Source organism: Nicotiana sylvestris, chromosome 12 (genome assembly GCF_000393655.2).
Source record: "Nicotiana sylvestris chromosome 12, ASM39365v2, whole genome shotgun sequence".
In the NCBI taxonomy this organism is placed as follows: domain Eukaryota; kingdom Viridiplantae; phylum Streptophyta; class Magnoliopsida; order Solanales; family Solanaceae; genus Nicotiana; species Nicotiana sylvestris.
This window is the reverse complement of record NC_091068.1, coordinates 80,160,904-80,181,582: the sequence shown is the minus strand read 5'-3', so window position 1 is coordinate 80,181,582 and position 20,679 is coordinate 80,160,904. Positions and strand designations below refer to the sequence as shown.

General features: G+C 36.5%; 1 protein-coding gene across 1 annotated transcript; it reads right to left on the bottom strand.

Moving 5' to 3' along the window:
* Positions 1 to 3,034: 3,034 nt before the first annotated feature.
* On the bottom strand, positions 3,035 to 16,159 carry LOC104226827 (UDP-glycosyltransferase TURAN). The gene is made up of 17 exons (XM_009778904.2): positions 15,913 to 16,159; positions 15,723 to 15,832; positions 7,779 to 7,812; positions 7,345 to 7,400; positions 7,096 to 7,236; positions 6,515 to 6,663; positions 6,328 to 6,417; positions 6,170 to 6,236; positions 6,033 to 6,096; positions 5,845 to 5,959; positions 5,130 to 5,290; positions 4,925 to 5,035; positions 4,786 to 4,847; positions 4,639 to 4,691; positions 4,436 to 4,511; positions 3,833 to 3,961; positions 3,035 to 3,594 (listed from the first exon to the last, which is right to left on the bottom strand). The coding sequence occupies exons 1-17, from the start codon at positions 15,917 to 15,919 to the stop codon at positions 3,571 to 3,573; spliced, it is 1,449 nt and encodes a 482-aa protein (XP_009777206.1). The 5' UTR covers positions 15,920 to 16,159; the 3' UTR covers positions 3,035 to 3,570.
* Between the last annotated feature and the right edge of the window lie 4,520 nt (positions 16,160 to 20,679).

The window sequence follows — 20,679 nt, the reverse complement described above, 5'->3', positions numbered from 1 at the left end:
CTGTCGTGACGGCACCTAGTCTCTAAGACTAGGTAAGCCTAACAATTTGCGAAAAATGGAATAAAGATACGAAACTAACAATTAACAAGTAATATAATAAAGGAGTTTAAAATCTGTGTCTGTGTGTGTATGCCCTGTCTCTATATCTATCTGTGTATGCGTGTATCTGTGTGTTTGTATATATGTCTCCCCAATGCCGCTGGCATATACAATAATAACACTCTCGAACTGAACATAGCACTCCCAAAACTCGAAATCTCATGAATCACAAGCTAAAGAAGTACATAGTATTCTAACTCCAGAAGTCTAAACGAAAAAAAAATACAAGAAGTCTATAACTGAAGGGAGAATAGAGAGGGACTTCTAGGTCTGCGGACGCGGCAAATATACCTTGAAGTCTCTGGATCGCCTCGCCTTACGGATAGTATGGCTGAGCAAAAGAACCTGGATCTGCACACGAAAAACATGTGCAGGAAATACCTAGTAAGTGTCAAACCTAACCTCGGTCGAGTAGTGACGAGATCAGGTCAGGGCCCTACCGATTATACATATATGAGAAGGTAAAACAGTATGAAAAATGACAGTATAGTTAAAATACTAACAATTAATGAAAAATGAAATCACAGAAAGAAATAACTCAGTACACAGAGATAGCAACAGGGGATCTCCCAGGATAACGTCCCGTAGTCCCAAACGTAAACGTACAGAGGATCTCCCGGGATACCGTCCCATAGTCCAAATCGTAAAGGCAGGGGGATCTCCCGGAATACCATTCCGTAGTCCCAAAGTAAATATCCAGTACATGGGGATCTCCCGGGATACCGTCTCGTAGTTCTAATATAAATGTGCAGGGGGATCTCTCGGAATACCGTTCCATAGTCCCAAAGTAAACATGCAGGGGGGTCTCCCGGAATACCATCTCGTAGTCCCAAAGTAAATACAAAACAGTCTTAACAAGAAAATCTACAGTTCTATTCAAGTTCGTATCAAGAGACATGTAATTCCTACCCTAAACATGTTACACAGAATCCAAGTAAGCGGTTATAGCAGATAAGACAGTTAAGTCATGTAGGCATGCTTTCCTAAGCTAAACAGGAGGCTTCATATACTTGTATTGCTCAATTAAAGGAAAATATAGATATTTGCTTAATGAAAGTGGGGGTTTTCAACAATTAGCACGTACACACTCGTCACCTCACGTACACGGCGTTAATATAACAACAATACCAAAATCCTAAGGGGCGTTCCCCCGCACAAGGTTAGGCAAGTCACTTACCACGAACCAAGCTCAAAAATCAATCTGATATCATGCTCTTGCCACGAGTATCCAACTTTGAGTGGTCCAAATCTAATCAAATCAATTAAATAACGTAAATATAGCTACAAGCAACTAATTTAGCTAGTAAAATCAAAGCTAAGGCAAAAAGAAAGAAAAACGCCCAAAAATCCTCCCCGGGCCCACGTCCCGAAATTCGACCAAGGTCACAAAATCCGACAACCCACTCGATTACGAGACTAACCATACTAGTTTCACTCAATTCCGGCTTTGAATCAGCTTCCAAATCCCAAAAGTTCATTTTATGAAGCTCCACAAATTTCCCCCAAATTCCATCCCAAATCACGAATCAAATGATTAATTCAATGATATATTTCATGAATATTAGCCAAAATCGAGTTAGAATTACTTACCCCGAAGATTTTCTTGAAAAACTCTCGAAAATTTGCTTCAAGCCGAGCTCCCAAAGTAAAAAATGTGAAATAAAATCCTAGGCCTCGGTTAAATAGTGCCCCCTGAATTCCATTTTGCGGTGCGCATTTCTCACCGCAGCCGCACACTCACTACCGCGGTCAGCTAAATTCCATCGCGGCCACGAGTCCTAAGCCAACCTCTTCCGCGGTCCGCGAGATTTCCACGCAACCGCGAATCCTGGATCGACTCCTTCTGCGGTCCGCGAAGTTCCCATCGCGGCCGCATCCTCCTACCGTGATCCGCATAATCCATACCGCGGCCGCATATCCAATGATCCGAGACCTGCAACTTTCCAACACCAGATATCAGGTATTTTTCCAACTCCCAAGGCCAAATAGTGATCTGATAACCACCTGAAACTCACTCGAGGCCCCCGGGACCTCAACCAAACATACCAACCAATCCTAAAATATCATACAAACTTAGTCGAGCCCTCAAATCACATCAAGCAATGCTAAAACTACGAATCACCCTCCAATCCAAGCCTAATGAACTTGAATTTCCAAATTCTACATCCGATACTGAGACCAACCAAATCACGTCTGATTGACCCCAAATTTTGCACACAAGTCATATTCAACATTACGGACCTACTCCAACTTCCGAAATCGGATTCCAACCTCGATATCAAAAATTTCACTATCGGCCCGAAACTTCAAAAATTTAACTTTCGCCAATTCAAGCCTAAATATGTTACGGGCCCCCAAAACACAATCCGGACACGCCCCTAAGCCCGAAATCACACAACGGAGCTAACAGAGTCAACGGAATTCCATTCCGGAGCCGTCTTCCCACTGTTGCCGTCTTCCCATAACTCCGCCTACGGTCCAAATTCTAAGACTTAAACTCTAATTTAGGGACTAAGTGTCTTAAAATACTCCGAAAACTCAAAGTGAACCATCCCAACAGATCATAATAGCATAAAGACATGAGGGAAGCGGTTATTAGGGGATCGGGGCGTAAATTCTCAAAACGACCGGCCGAATCGTTACATCAAGCTCCTCTATTTGCAATAAACCTATTTAAAACCTATTTGTTACATCATTTATCATATTATTTTCCGGAAACGTTATGCACATATATTAATTGCTTGTATATTTACACACCTCAATAATACCAACAAGGACTAAAGCTGTTAATGTGCCTATCTTGTATTACAGCTATCAAATACACAAACACTATTTCTCTTCCTCGACCCTCTCCCCCCCCCCCCCAAACCCCAACCCCCGAACAACACGCAAAATGTGTATTCTGGGATAAATGATCGTTCTGGGACACAAAATGCATTCTGGAATATGTTGCTGGATAAATGATCATTCATAGCCACATGTTCAGGGTAAGGAGGAAAGAATAATGATGGGCGAAGTCAGCTTACAGAATAGTTCACAAAAGAACATTCACAATCTTTTAGCTATTAACTCTACCTGGCCAATTAATCTATTACTCCTGCGCCACCCCATTTACCAGTCAAAATTGCAGGCCTGTTTTTCCCTAATACATAGTATATGTTTTCCAAACAACGAAGGTAAACTACTAAGAAGAATAAAAAAGAGAGGTAAAGGCAAGTGAAACCTCAAGTGTATCATGGCCACTTCTACAGCTATACAACTACAGTTCTGACAAAACCAAAATAGAAAGATGTGACTAATGATCCTAATAGCGCAACAAAAATTGGTTGCTCTGCGGAGCCTGGGAGGGGGTGCAGTAACAGGGACCCTCTTTTGCTCGGTGCAGCCTGACACTATGTGAGCATAAAATTTCCAAAATCCTTCAGATACGCAGGATAATAGACATTGGAGTTCTGAAATTTCACTTTAAAATCAGCTCGAATTCTCAAAGATAACCTGCATAATTAAATACCAGACAGTTAAAGAGTAGTGCACAACTAGATCATTTTTTTCGTTAGAGTTCAGTTATATCTGAATAATGCATGGTGTGTTTAGATGCCATCTAAATACATGATATCTAAATGCCATCTAAATACATGATATCTAAATGCCATTTGCAACACAATGAACAAGACCATCTTAATACGGAGGAGGAAAAAAGAGACGCAAAAAATGTATGCAAAAATCTACTTGCCCTGGATATTAAGGGTTTGGCATTTTCTTCCCATTCTGTAGCCCAATTAACAGAAGATCTGCTTGCCAATACTCCCTGTCTCAGAGACTTCAACTCATCACATTCACCTGGGAATCCCTTAAACAGCATCTGCAGAGGTTTTCACAGTTGAGCAAATAAGATAGAATATTCTCAGGAAGTAAGCTCGCTGGTTAACTCTAGGAACTGCTAATGCTAGAATAAGGTATATAACAAGTCCGGACATGCAAGTATGAAGCATAAATCGTTTGAGGGGATCGATACTTGATAATGTTCGCTGTGGCAACATCTTTTTTTATTACTGAGAAATCTGGAGGGCCAGTGACGTGCAGTTTGAAACTACAATGGCCCCCCTCTACCCTTATCCACTAAAACCAGGCTTCTATCTGCAGCAGCATTCGAATCCCTGCGCCTAACCCACACATCACATGTTGTGCTCTTACTACTAGACCAAAGCCATGGGGGCTTTGCTGTGGCAATATCTTGAGTGTCACTGAATCTAAGAAAATCTACAATGTAAAACTAACATAAAAGAACAAAGAAAGAGGTGATAGAAGGTCCATTTTTGCCTATTTAGGAGCTTACCAAAAATTGATCAGCCAGTTCCGATGATGAAGAGAAGAGTAGGCCGTTCTTGTCAACTTCGACCAGCTCGTTGATACTTGATAAAGGGCAGTGAAGAAAGGTCAACATGCAACTTTTCATGGTATATACTTTTAAGGACTTTCAAATGTCGAGGCCATAGGAAATGAAAAGGAAAAAGGGGAACGCGTGTTCATGCATCTTACCAAGAGTAGGAAACAGCACAGACAGGTAGTCCACAGCCAAACATATCCACAACCTGAAAGGAAAATTACAATAATGAGGCCTACAGAAGTTTTAAGCAGCACGGGAAAAAAATTGACTTGTGCTCTATAAGAATTTGGAAAACAAACCTTCATTGGAAGATCCAAACCCGAAGAGGAAGTATGCAAGCAAACACCAAGGTCTGCTGATCCTATACAAGGGAACCAAGGATTTGAGACAATTTTAAGGTGAATACAAGAAGATGACACAGGTTGGTAGCTCTCATACCAAGAAGCAATGGGTAATCCTCTGGCGCCAACCACATAGTACGAAATGCTACACGTTTAAGGTTGAGTTTTGCTATCTTCTGTTCATATTTTTCCTTTTCAGGCCCTTTGCCTTCAAAAGAACCCAGAGTAAGAATAACATGTCTGCTAAAGTTAGCCAACAAAATAAGAAGTAAAATCCCTCTTTGACACATGAGGGAAGCTACCTGTAATTATAAATAATAACCTAGGGTATTGCTTCCCACCCTTGATTTCCTGCCAGAGAACTTCCTCCCTCTTTAGGTCATCCTCGTTCAGTAATGCAGAAACCCTTCTATCATACATTAGTGCTGCCTCTAGGAGAATGCTAAAATCTTCATCCGGTGTCCTACAAATCAGTACTATAATGTCATGTATCTATCACCGATAGCTGAAACTGTTTTACCATCTTTGCATTTTGAAATAGGAGCATGACCACATGGTTCAAATAAGAAACAGAATTTTCCAGCACATGGTACAAATAAGAGACAGAACTCTTCCATTATCTGTTTGATTTTTGTTTTGACCAATCATCTTTGACCCATAATTTCTTGATATTCAGAAACATTGAACCGATAGCGATTAAGTTCAAGTTTGCAGTATGTAAAGACATGGACCTTCAGCCTAACTCAACCAAAAAAGCTAGCTCATGAGGTGAAGATTGCTTAAGACCATGTAAGGAGACCAACCCCACATCCCACAAATGTGAGACAACTTAACACTGTAGATCACCACTATCAAGTTTTGATTTTCTGAAAACCAGGATGAAGATTAGGGCAAAAGGTATCCAAGAAGAATGGTCATGCTCACGTTATATGAGGATACAATTTGTGACTAAAAAAAGAAAAGGTTCACTGTGTCGGAACACAATAGGATATTAAATTAAGTTTACAAACAACTCACCAGCTAGTACTGCTTACGATGAGCGCTGGTCTGTTCCACTTCAAGGAAATATCTGAGCCAGTCTGAGTTGTAAATAGAGTTACATTAGGATTGTCATTGTCTGTTGTTAGTACCTCTGCAAAAATGCCATATTCATATCAATTCTTCATCAGAAACAACACATCAGTTGGAAATTCTCATTACAGTACCATTGCTAAGACAGTCTTGAAGGCTGTAAGGCGTTCTCAGACTCTTATCAATCCTACAAAACAACTGCAATTGACACTTGAAGATTAAATTATAAAGTATGTATAATCTTAGGGAAGTTGTGGACTAGATAATTCACCTTGTGCTTCTCCTCCAAAGAAGCAAGTCGGAAAAATTCAGGAGGCTGATCATACAGAACAGTGGCACTGGAAATCCAGAAAGTACAAAAGATGATGCACAAGTCAATAAACAAAGAAAATCAGAATGTTAGATATTCCAAGTAGCTCAATGGCCTACCTAATTCCCCAGTTTTGAGCCAATTCATGTTGCATTGCCTTCGTCACACACAAGGAACCATTAGCCACTTTCCCAAAATGCTTCTCAATCCTATCCAAATATCCAAATTTTGTTTTACTTGCACAGTTCACAAACCAGATGCTAAACCCAAATGGAGTTTTATAACTTACGAGGATGAACAAATTACCAATGATACAGAGCCACAAACCGACTATTTCTCCCGAGAGACAATGCTAGAAGAGTATATCCGAAGTTATGCCAATCTATAATGAATGCGGAACGTCTAATCCAGCTGGCCAATTTTACAGCAACCAGTGTAGGAACAGAAGGTGGATTCTAGAAAAGGAGAAATTCTGTATTAGTTGATGTAATTAAAGCTCAAGCATGCCAAATCAAGTGACCTGAACATCTCACTGAACATATGGGCCATGAAGACTTCAGTTTTGTGCCAGATGAATCCTCAACTATAAGCACTTGGGTGGATAATAATAAAAGCCAAGCTCAGCACCCACCAGATAGAATATGTTAGAAAACTAAGGAAGAACCAACCGTTCAAGCACCAATGAGAATGCAACCTTAGTGTTAACAAGGGTTCTGGTTAACTTTGAGAAAGAAAACAAGCCTTCACCTTAATGCTTGGCTCGCAAAATATCAAAAACTTCGCTCTGTTTTTATTCTTAAAAACATAAAAGACACTATAAATGTAATGTACATATTTAATAGCTGTAGCAGATATATGAAAGTAGCTAACGCAGCTTCATAGCTCACCTGAACTATGAAAACATCAGGTGCCGGAATTTTAACACACAAGTACCATAGAAGCATAAGAAACTGGACCAATGGCTTAAATATGAGCAATAAAGGACGGAGTATCTTTGGCAAGCTTCTAGGATTTGATGGCCATTGTGTCTGCATGATGGAAAAATAGTCGAAGTCAAACAACTCATACACAACCCAAGAGGATGTCTTTCATGAGTTTTTCACTCCACAACGACAGCTAGACCATTCAGTGATTACCATTTCATGGATGTGAACAGACTTGTGCTCTTTTACAGCAGAATGAGGGTCCGAACCTACTCAAGATTAAAAACTGAAAATCAGAACAAACAGGCAGAATAAAGTCAAGGAAACATGTAATGTTTGTACTGGATTATTAAACCAAGCACTTACGTCAACTAATACAAAATTATGCACAATGACTGGAAATTGGTTTCACGTCTTTTCAAAATGTTCTATAGATTGCAATGGTAGAAGAATAGTAAATCTGAAGAAAGATTGATCAAGTAGAGCCAGTAATGTTACAATATTATCTAGGACAGTGAAATGGAAAGAAAAATAAAAATCATTCATCTTCTCTAAGAAAGACTCCAATAATGCTTCTCTAACTTTTTTCACACTTCATTATGCAGATAAAATTGTTCTTTTAAAGTGGGTTGTTACATGACACTTACCTCCATATGCAACAATGTCGACCTCTAGATGAGCCTGCAAAAGATAAATGCATAAACATAAGAATGTAAAGGGCCCTGGATCAATGAGGCGTATTAACCACAATTTTTGAAAAATAAAAAGTGGTTTTCTCATGGTCACTTGTATATATAATCACTTAATACAGATAAGAGATTTTACTATTCTCTCTTACAACAGAAAATCTGCATCCATGATACTAAATAACATTAGTAATTACTGGAAGCATGGGCAATAGCACAATGTTAACCTCCAAATAAATAAGATTGGAAGTCCAAAACAAGAAAATCAGTCTACTTATTGTGATATCAAAGATTTCTACAAGTCTCACGAACGACAGTTCCAGAGTATGTTATAGATAGTCTTTTTGCAACTAAAATGAACTCGGTCAGCATAAATACAGCTTAAATCAATGACCACTTCAACTAAGGATCCGTTTGGAAAGGCACCTGGTAATTGAAATTGGTGTAATTACTAGGGAATTACACAACCTAGTAATTACGACGATATGTTTGTTTGTCATAACGTAATTACAGTGTAATTACAAGAGTATTGTTTGGTTGCACAAGTGTAATTACACAATTAGATTAAATTTTAAATGTAGTAATTATCGAAACTTAAAAGTTAATATAATAAATATATGTCCATAAATGATTTTTCATCAGTATAAATGATAATAGATTTGGTATTTAAGATTCATATTTTTTTCTTGAATATACACTAATTATTAATCATATATTTATATGTAAAAATAATTTACATATATTTTTCAAATTAATAATATTTAGTTTAATTAATTATAAAAATAAAAACATGCATTTTGTATGACCATCATGGAAGGCATGTTTGATAAAATAAATTAATATATATAAATATAATGTCATAACATTATGCAAATGTTTGACAAAACTAATCTATCATTTCTAACTAAAAAATGAACAACATGCAATGTGAAATAATAAGTCAATGCTACTAAAACAAATAAATTGGAACCATAAATACAACACAATTTCAAAATTCCAAAAAAAAACTTTAACATAATAAAAACAAGTTCCAATACAACTTAAGATTAGGAAATATAAGAAGTTTATAACCTCATTCAACAACGAAATTCTACTTTAATGACATCACTCATTATATGTCAAGTTTGTTAATGACTCATTATTTCTAATATTAGGAGGTATAATTTGAAAAACTAGAATAATAACGCAGTTATGCTAAATGAAGAGAATAAAACAAATAAGAAATAAAATACACGAGAAATTACATGGAATCATAAAAGGTAAAGGTAGAGAAATAAAAAATAAATAATGCACAAAAAAAATATTTTAAAATTTAAAAATAAAAATAATGTAAAACAATGGAAATAAAAAGTTAGAAATAAAATAAATTAAAATAAAAACAAAAAGGAAAGAAATTAAAAAGTAACCTTGTAATTACACAGTGTAATTACCAACAATTCTCACCTCCTCCTTGAGAATTGGAGAGTGTAATATGTTGACATAGGTCTTCTTCCACATCGGATAAATTCATTATAGATGATTAGTGTAGTTTTGCCTCTAGTTATTTGATTACTTGTATTAACTCTCCAACTGAGTTACATGTTGATTCAATGAAACTAGAGTTTATAAAAGTGATATTTACCTATCTTAAATTAACAGTTTACTCTCCATCTGAGTTGGTCCTATTTAAATTATGGGGTAAATATCTTGCATCACTTATATATTTTGCATGAATAGTTAAGTTTCCCTAACAAATCTAACTGTTCAATGAGCATGGTTATATGTGTAATGTGTTGTTTTGAATTTAATTATTCTAAATACATAACTAATGATCTATTTAATGTGAATATCTTTCAGATTAACCATGTCTTCATTCAACTCACTTACCTCAATTTTGAACCAAAACAAGTTAGAAGGACCGAATTATGTTGACTGGAAAAGGAACCTTGATATTGTCCTCACTGCGGAAGGTTACAAATTTGTAATCACTAAGGAGTGCCCAAAAAAACATGAAAATGCTACTGATGATCAGTATAAGGCCTATGACAAATAGGTTAAGGCTGATGAGATGGCGCGATGTTACATTCTTGCCTCTATGGCGAATGTTTTGCAACATCAGCATCAGTGTATGGGGTCTGCTTATGATATGCTCGAAAGTCTCAAAGAGATGTTCGGTGAGCAAAATTGTGCAGCTAAGCAGACAGCCATGAAAGCCCTTTTGAACAACAAGATGGCTGAAGGATCATCGGTCAGGGACCATGTTCTGAAGATGATGAGTCTTCTGAATGAATTGGAGGTCCTTGGAGCCGTGATTAATAAGGAATCTCAAGTTGAGATGGTCCTGCAGACTCTGCCTGACAGTTTTCAACAATTTCGCTTGAACTATAATATGAACAAAATGGATTTGTCACTAGCGAAATTGTTGAATGAGGGGCAAGCGACAGAATCTATTATCAAACAATAAGCTCCAATTGTGGCACTCAATGTTGAGAAAGCTTCAGTTTCTAAGTCGAAAGGCGGTAAGAAAAAGAAGAAGGTTCAAAAGGTTTTGGCACCTGGAGGTGCGGCTGGTGTGAAAAATCCCAAAGGCAAGTGCTATCATTGCAAGCAACCTGGGCATCACAAAAAGCAATGCCTTGCCTATCTGGCAAAGTTGAATAAGCAAGGTAATTCAAATTTAAATGTCGTTGAAACTTGTTTAGCGGTTGTTTCTACCATGTTTTGGTGTGTAGATTCGGGAGCCACTGATCATATCTGCACGACTTTGTAGGGGTTTTAGGAAACGCGGCGGCTAAGTGAGAATGAAGTTTATGCTTTTCAAGCCAATGGCGAGCCAGCACCAGCTTTAGCATTAGGAGATATTAGAGTTTCGTTTAGTAGTGATAGAGTTTTAGTTTTAAAAGATGTTCTCTATGTACCTTCTATTAGAAGGAATTTGATTTCGGTTTCGAAAATAATGAATGCTGGTTATAATGTTTATTTTGCTAATAACTCTGCTGTTATTAAGTTTAATAAACGTTTTATCTACACTGTTGCTAGAGTACATGACCTTTTTATTCTTGATATATCTCCTCATGTGCTACAACAACCAAAAGAATTAAATAACATTAGTCTGCCACTTAAAAGAAAACGTATATCTGAATTGAGTCAAACTTATTTGTGGCACTTACGTCTAGGTCATATAAATCTAAATAGGACTTCTAGATTGGTCTCTGAAGGACCTTTGAGTTCATTGAAAGTGGAGTCACTGCCAACATGCGAATCCTGTTTAGAAGGTAAAATGATCAAGAGACGTTTTCCCTCAAAAGGAAATAGAGCCAGCGATAAGCTAGAAGTAATTCACTCTGATTTGTGTGGCCCTATGAATATACAAACAAGATGTGGTTTTGAGTATTTTGTGACTTTCACAGATGATTACTCAAAATATGGATACATTTATCTGTTGCGACGTAAGTCTAAATGCTTTGAGAAATTCAAAGAATTTAAGACGGAAACGGAGAAACGACATGATAAATATATCAAAACATCGCGATCTGATCGTGGTGGTGAATACCTTTCTGCGGAATTTATTAAATACTTATCAGACAGTGGAATTACATCTCAATTATCTGCCCCAGGAACACCACAACAAAATGGTATGGCAGAAAGAAAAAATAGGACCCTTATGGAAATGGTTAGATCAATGTTAAGTTACTCCGATTTGCCTTCTTCCTTTTAGGGATATGCTTTAGAAACAGCAAACTACATTCTAAATTTGGTTCCTTTAAAGTCAGTACCTTCAACTCCAATAGAATTATGTACTGGACGCAAGTCAAGTTTACGGGAAATTCGGGTTTGGGGTTGTCCAGCACATGTGCTGAAAGGGAAAGCGGATAAATTGGAATCAAGGACAGAAATATGCATTTTTATTGGATATCCAAAAGGAACTAAAGGCGGTTTGTTTTATTGTCCCAAAGAAAAAAAGGTAATTGTTACGACAAATGCAGAGTTTTAGAAGAGGACTATTTAATGAACCATATTCCTAGAAGTAAACTAGTTTTACAGGAATTAAGTAATGGAGTAACTAAAGACTCATCTCTAAAACGTATCCCGGAAGTCAGTATTGACATACCACTACATTATCGTAGTGGGAGAAATGTCAATAGGCGGCAGATTGCACAAGAGCAATTGCCTGACATCTCACTACCCCAAAATAGTAGGAGTAATGTGGAGCAACCTCATATTGTTGAGCAACCTCAAATTGTTGAATAACCTAAAATTGTTCTATAGCCTGCACTCCAGGAAGAAGTTAATGATATCCCAGCACCGCAAGGTGTGGAGGATAACATTGAGGCTTCAGTTCTAGAAAATGATGTTGTCATTCAACAACAAAATCAGCCTCCACCTGTAGTGACTAGTCGTAGTGGGAGAATTATTAGAAAACCTCTCCGGTTTGGCTCTTGGGAGAATCTTATGATAGAATCCATGAAGAGCCTAATACAAAACCTATTAATTACGACGAAGCACTACAGGATACAGATGTTGATAAATGGGTTGATGCTATGAAATCTGAAATGGAGGCCATGTACTCCAATCAAGGATACAGATGTTGATAAATGGGTTGATGCTATGAAATCTGAAATGGAGGCCATGTACTCCAATCAAGTCTGGGATCTTGTAGAACCACCTATTGGAGTCAAACCCATTGGTTGTAGATGGATCTATAAGAAAAAGAGAGGATTGGATGGAAAAGTGCAAACTTTTAAAGCTAGGCTTGTTGCAAAAGGGTTTACTCAAAAAGAAGGGATCGATTATGAGAGAAACATTTTCGCCAGTAGCCATGCTTAAACCCATTAGGATTCTCTTATCCATTGCTGCTCATTACGATTATGAGATCTGGCAAATGGATGTCAAGACGGCTTTTCTAAATGGAAGTCTTGATGAGTGCATCTATATGGCACAACTAGTTGGTTTCATAAAAAGTGGCAATGAACACATGTTGTGTAAATTAAAGAAATCCATTTATGGATTGAAACAAGCTTCTAGAGCATGGAACACTTGTTTTGACGCATCGATTAAAACCTTCAGTTTTGATCAATGTGAAAATGAGTCTTGTGTCTATAAGAAGTGGAATGAAGATAAAGGTACATTTTTGGTTTTGTACGTAGATAGATATTTTGCTCATGTTGAATTCAGTAAAGGAATGATTGTCCTCGCGTTTCGATATGAAAGACTTGGGACCGGCAGCACATATCCTTGGGATCAAGCTTATGCGAGATCGCAAGCAAAGGATATTAGGCTTGTCCCAAGCACTTTATATTGATACTATTCTCACCAGGTTTAGCATGAAAGATTCCAAGAAAGGTTTTCTCCCTTTTAGACATGGAATCTCTCTGTCGAAAGATCAGACCCCAAAAATGATTGATGAGATAGAAAAGATGAAGGCGGTCCCTTATGCTTCTGCTGTAGGGAGTCTCATGTATGTTATGCTATGTACTAGACCTGATATCTGCTTTGCTGTTGGCATGGTTAGTAGATTTCAGTCTAACCCTGGACAAGAACACTGGACTGTCGTTAAGCATATAATCAAGTACTTGAAAAGGACTAGGGATTATATGTTGGTGTTATCACTCAGGTGATCTTGCACCCATTGGCTATATTGATTCAGATTTCCAGTCAGAAAGAGATTCTAGAAAATCTATCTCAGGATATGTTTTTACTTTAGGAGGTGGAGCCATAAGTTGGAGGAGCATCAAGCAATCATGTGTTGCTGATTCCACCATGGAAGCCGAATATGTGGCTGCTTTTGAGGCAACTAAAGAGGTTGTTTGGCTCAGGAACTTTCTAAAAGAGCTTAATGTGGTTCCTTCGGTTCAAGCACTGATTGTATTTTGTTGTGACAATAGTGGTGCAGTTGCAAACTCGAAGAAACCAAGAAGCCATAAAAGGAGTAAGCATATTGAGCGTAAATATCACTTAATTCGGGACATAACTCAGAGAGGTGATGCAAGAGTGTTGAAGATTGCGTCAGGGGACAATTTGGCAAACCCGTTTACAAAGAGCTTGACACTGAAGATTTTTGACAAGCATATAGAAGGAATGGGTGTTAGAGTAGTAGACGCATAGTTATGAGTCTAAGTGGGAGATTGTTAGGATATACTATTAACCATGCGAAGACATAGTATTTTGTTTTATTCTTTATGGAACAGTTGTTTATTTAATTTATTCAATTCAATAAAGTACTATTATAAATAGATCATTTGTTACATGTGTATCCTTTTAGTTATGTAGTAGACAATTTAGTGTATGGAGTCTTAGCTCATGCACAGAAGATTAAATTGTTGGTTCTCATAATTAATAAACTATGTTCACAATCAAAGATATTATTGGACAAAATATCTTGATGATTGTAGCATAAGATTATAGTATAATTTGTCTTGATTATGGGAGTGACTTTACTCCGACTCCTTGTGCAAGTGTACTTAGTGTATATTGAATGGACCAAGTAAAGAAAAGATGTTTTGTACTGAATATATATAAACATTTTCTCTAATTCATTAAATGAACTTATACTCCTAATCTTGATATAATTAGTATGATAAATGTAATTTGTTTATTGTTTTGATTTATCAAAAGGTACGACTCTATTCAGAGTTAATGTATGCCTTATAGATTGGACAATAACGAATAACATTTGTGAATAATAATTAGTTGATAGAATCCGTGACTTGATTTTGAGTTTGATGATACCCCTTTATGTAAGCTTATAAGTTTTCATGTGAAAACCCGGTCGGTGGATTTTGTATCTGTCACATGAAATAGTTTAAGCGGAATTATAAAGGATTTAATTAGTTGATTAAATTAAATTTCTAGTGATTTAATTTAATTAACTGGTATTTGAGATCTTAACACAGGAAGTTAAAATAAGTGTTTTTGAATTTTCGAAATTCATATTGAGGAATTCAATTGCAGTTTTTTTGTGGAATAAATTGCAATTAATTATAGTAAGAATTAATTCATGCTAATTTCGAATTAATGCTATAATTGGTAGCCTCTTATTATTTCTGTGGTCCCTGCTATACCTAGTAAAAACCTGGACTTGACTTGGGTAAAAAGTGACTTGGGAGAAAAGTCATCTGGTAGAGCTGGAGTAGGATTCTACTAGAGAAAGCAGAATCCCACACGTTTTTGGAGCTAATTTTCGGCCAAAAACTAGTCTACTCAAGGAAGACTAATTTCACCCAATAACTCACCTTTTATAGTTGTATTGTTCTTGCCCGCCCAAAAGCAAAATCGTCCAAGGTTTTACTACGCATATAGAGAAGACTGCAGCCCTGGATTCTTGTTGTGTGGAGGATTTGTGCAACGATTTCAAGAGGTTAGTGCTTCTAATCTAGTAATTATAGCATTGTCTAGTTTACATGTATTTGATGCCTGAATTGTATGCTTGCTTCCGTTGTGCATGTTCTAACAATCAAACAGATAGCAGACCACAATGGTAGAGCCAGACGAAAAATCTGTATATGTCACATCCAGCATTTCTGAACCACTTTTGCCACTTCATTAAATGTTTATTATTTATTTCAAGGAGATTCAAAAATTTATATATACACAGAAACAATTACTTTTACTCTATTGCACAGTGTTCTTTGGATGAATTTATAGCTAACGGTCATTATTCCAGCTAACTAGACATTTGATCCTAATGGAAGCAAATAAACTACAGAAAACTAGATAGCATATAATTTATAGCTAAAGGGCATTATTCTAGCTAATTACACTGTAAACCTAACAACCAGCCAGAAACCATTAAACTCAGGTTCAGAGGTTAACGCTCAGCATTAATTCATAACAGAACGTTAAAAATGTCCAAAAATGCATTAATTTGGATGGATGTGCGTATGTGCGTGTATTAAAAGGTGCATTTTAAATCTGGAATTGGCATACCTGACGAGCAAGGGAAAGAGCGTGATATTGCATACGAGGGCTACGTCCAATGTCGCCGAGGACCACCACTGCTGCCCTACCACTGCGGCGAATCCTCCCTCCATTTTCTCCTAAAATTCATCAAATTTTCCTAGAATTATCATGATCTGAGAATTTGGATATTTGTAAGCAAATCAATTGGATATCGTACCTGACATGGTTGCAAATGAAAATTCTTCGTCGAAACAGTTTTGATTTTAGGAACAGTTAATCAAATTCTTGGCTGAACGTTTGTTATAAATCATTCCACTGATTTATAGTGGAGTACTAGACGGGGATAGAAGGAGATCCGGAGAGAGAGAGATCGGTGAAGAAATTTGGGGTGTGTTTGGTACTAAGGGGAGACAAAAATTCTTTTTCTAAGGCAAAATACATTTAATCACCCTTAAACTTGGCTCACATATAGTGTCGGAAGTATGCCTCGTCTTAATTACCCCGTCAATTTGGGGTGTGTTTGGTACTTTGGGGAGACGAAAATTGTTTTTTTAAGGCAAAATACCTTTAACCACCCATAAATTTGACTCACATTATTAGTATTCTGCCTGAACTATGCCTGGTTTTAATTATCCGTCAATTTGGGCTTTTGAGAGCTATTACCCTACACGCTTATATGACAAAAAGTGTAGGTGCACTTACCTGCCACGTAGATTTTTTTGTATATGTGACTTTTTTTTAAAAAAATAAAATATATTTTTACCTTTTTAAGAATATTACTTTTTTAGATAATTTTTCTCCGAATACAATTTATAATAAAACTTGGATAGAACTACATTATATAGACTAAATATTTTTATTTGGCCAAAAATAATAAAATTTTAGTTAATCTTTTTTTGAATTTGACTTAAAAATAAAGATTTATACAGTTGAAATAAATAGTCAAGGCATCTAAAAAGTTATAAAAGTTACATAGTTTGAAATTAATTATTTTGGGTTATAATTTTTTATATAGCTCTAAATTACGGTGCTCTAAAAATATTTTTTTAATAGATTTTACCTAAAAAAGTAAAAATACACAGTTGAAATAAATAGTCATTACATCAAAAGAAGAAATAAAAAGAGTGTGCAGTTGCAAGAAATAAAACGAATCACTTGCATTATATTGCAATTTCAAATTATGTATTTTTATAACTTTTTAGATGACTTGACTATTTATTTCAATTGTATAAATCTTTATTTTCAGGTCAAATTCGAAAAACGATTAACTAAAACTTTATTATTTTTGGCCAAATAAAAATATTTAGCCTAAATAATGTAGTTCTATCCAAGATTTATTATAAATTGTATTCGAAAAAAATTATATAAAAAGGTAATATTATTAAAAAGGTAAAAGTATATTTTATTTTTCAAAAAAATGCTACATATACATAAAAATCTACATGGCAGGTAAGTGCACCCACACTTTTTACCACATCAGCGTCTATGGGATAATGGCTCTCAAAAGGCCAAGTTGAGGGGGGTAATTAAGATCGGGCATAGTTCGGGGAGGATACTAATAATCAGAGCCAAATTTAGGGGTGGCTTAAGATATTTTGCCTTCTTTTAATCAAAACAATGGAAAATATTTTTCATCAAAAGGGAACTAAAGTCATTAACTTACAATTATATTAATTTTTAAATTTATTTACCTACCCTAATTAACACTTAAATTACTATGTATTAATTTTTTATATCAAAGTAGTTCAATCCAAAAGGACATATCATAATGCCTTATGTATTGTTTAGTACCTCTATTTTTTTTAAAGAAAATTAATTTAATTGATGAATCTTTGTGGATACAATTTCATTTGTTTCATTGATTGGATTTTTCGTAGTGATTTGAGGGCTCGAGCATCGTATTTCTCGACATAAGATGAAGATTTTCTTGGCAAGTATTTGATCTTCGTGCAAAGAAAGAACACATATAAATCACTTTGGCGATTTTGAGAAAGACAATATTTGATGTCTTTGATCTCTTTGTGAAATATTCCACGAATTTATGGAATTTTGAGTTGTTTAGTACCTCTATTGCATTTTGAATGATATTCTTTCATTTTTAGTTTGTTTTTAAAAAAATGATACATTCTTTTATTTGGAAACACTTTAAAATTTAAACTTCTCAATTTAACATTTATAACATTTTTTTTGTCGTCACAAAAATATCACAATATGTTTAAATAACAAGTTTAAATATACCTTTATTATGTGACAAAAAATTATTTTACGTTTTACCTCATATCCAAACAAATATCATCATTAAAATGAAATGGAAAAATATGTGAAGACTAAAATATAAATTCCATTTAGGGATGGCAAGTGGTGCGATGCGGTGCGGTTGCGGGACAAACCCGCATAAACCCGCGAACATTTTAACCCGCCCCGCAGAGCATTTTCACCCGCGTCCATCCGCCCCCGCATATACCCGTGTCCACCTGCCCCGCCCCGCACCGCCGCATAAGTATTTATTTTTTTCCATTTTGTTTGCTTATTTCTTTTTTATAGTTTGACTGGAATTTTCAATTTAATCAACCAAACTTATGTACTGATTCTACAATTCCAAAAAAAAAAAAAAAAGATATTTGTTGCTCATTGTGATAAACGCAAATGACCCTTATGTATTAATTTAATATTCATTGTAAAATAGTATTTACATTCCTATAATACTATTTTTAATACTACTTAATGACTCGTGCATAACCCAAAAATAAAACTAATTTGTTTGAATCATTGTTTTGACTCTGAAGGAAGTTCAACAAAAAAGTAAAAAAAGGGTTAACTTTGATAAAAGAAATATTAAGCACGGAGTATTTTATTTATCTTTCCAAAAAAAAAAGTCTATAAAAGACCATAACTTGAAGGTATTATCAAACTTAGGAAGAATAAGAAGAAAACTTACTTAAACCTGCATAAACCCGCCCTGCCCCGCATCAATTTTTATGAAAAGGTATTTCAACCTGCCCCGCTCCGCCCCGCATAGCATTAAACCCACACCGCCCCACATAACGTTAAACCCGCACCGCCCTGCACCCGCACCGCCTCGTTTGCCATTATCGTAATTCTGTAGGAGCAGACGGCAACTCTTAGAGAGTATTTCTGCTTTATTTCTTCTTTGTGATCTTTCTATATTTGTCACCAGTCTTATGAACGAAAACAAACATTTTGCTAGTCTTGGTGAAGACTAAAGCAAGTTTAGAGTATAATAGTTAGAACTTTTTTGTTTACGCATTACTAGAGAATTACAATTGTATACGGGTAAAATCGGGGCAGAGCTTTTCCTTGATTCCCCGATGAGGAATAAAAGGGGAAACACGGTTCGACATGATTATAGTCGAGCCCCAAGAACACCTCATATCGAAATTCGGGAGGAAGGAACGATGTAGCTAAGATCGGGCATGGTGAAGTAACGGACCTAGAACAAATATAGCCTATGGACCTCGAAAAACATGAAGAACGGTTATACATCACAAGTAGAGGGTTGTAATGTTCGTCCTCAACCAGATATTACGGTGCGAATTCCGCCCAGTATCAATTGCAGATCGACATTTACAGGAAAAAAAGATTTTTACCTTATTTAGACTTGTACCAGAACTGAAATCCCCCTACTATATAAAGGGGAAGGTTTTTTTCATCTAGACACACTATGACACGTAAATCAAAGCAATAAAAAGTTTACTTTTGTCTTTTAGCCATTGCTCATAGTGTTTTTCATTCGTTCTATTCTTTATTCGCGACCGAGCTCGTACCGAAGGTCCAATCAAGGACAAATTCCACTGTTCAACCTAAGATTAGGCTTGGATGTCACATTGCGATTGATTTGATCATTTATTTTTTCTTTAACTTATTTACTTGTTGTTCTTAACCATTCGTATTGAATTAAATCATATATCCTTTAAACTGTGTACAAATTTAATTGTTACTCATTTTTGCAGAAACATAGTTTAGGCCCATTGTGCGGCTAAGAATAATAGTGGTAGTTTGATACGAATCTCTATAACACACCCTATTTTATGCTTGTCCTTTGAAATTTTGATTCTAGGTTAGCCTAAGTATGTCAAACTCTCAGTCTGCTCACTAGAACATTGACGTTGAGTCAGGCCATCGATGAGAATATTAACGTGATGCCTAGTAATGATGTGCCTCTCGTCGATCCCAACGGTGTCCCAGTAGCCGACCCGGTTGATGCTAACTCGCAGGTGGCTATCAAAATTAATTTACCAACTGATCCCAAGAACAATGTTCATAGGGGACCCCGCCCAGCGACTCGAGAAGCGCCCGAAGGTGAAGGTGATGGGGTAAGCTTGCGGTTGATTTTTGAAATATTGCAGGCTAAACAAGCGGAGATAGCACAGTTGAAGAACCAAAGCCACACCCCTAATAGGGTCGAACTTGAGCAGTTCCGGGAAAATACTCGAAGGGATGAACAAGTTGTCGTGGATCCGGGTGAGTCAGACCCGGGGAAATTTTTGAGGTGATGAAGATGCTCGAAGCATTGACAAAATGGGTGGAGTAAAGATCGATCATATCCCGAGAGCGCCTCCGATATTGAATGGATCGGACTCCAAAAAGTCCATTCAGCAGCCTTTCCCCCCGAGCGCAGCACTGAAGCCAATCCCGAAGAGGTTTCGAATGCCCGACATTCCCAAGTATAATAGGACTATATATCCAAATAATCATGTAACCTCCTATACATGCACGATCAAAGGGAATGACTTAGAAGACGACGAAATCGAGTTGGTATTGCTGAAAATGTTTGGTGAAACCTTGTCCAAGGGAGCAATGATATGGAATCACAACTTGCCTCCGAGTTCTATTGACTCGTTTGTTATGCTTGTAGATGCTTTCGTAAAGGCTCATGCCGGAGCCATCAAGGTCAAGAATAAGAAGTCAGACTTATCAAGGTCAAACAAAGGGATAATGAGATGCTCAAGGAGTTCGTATCGAG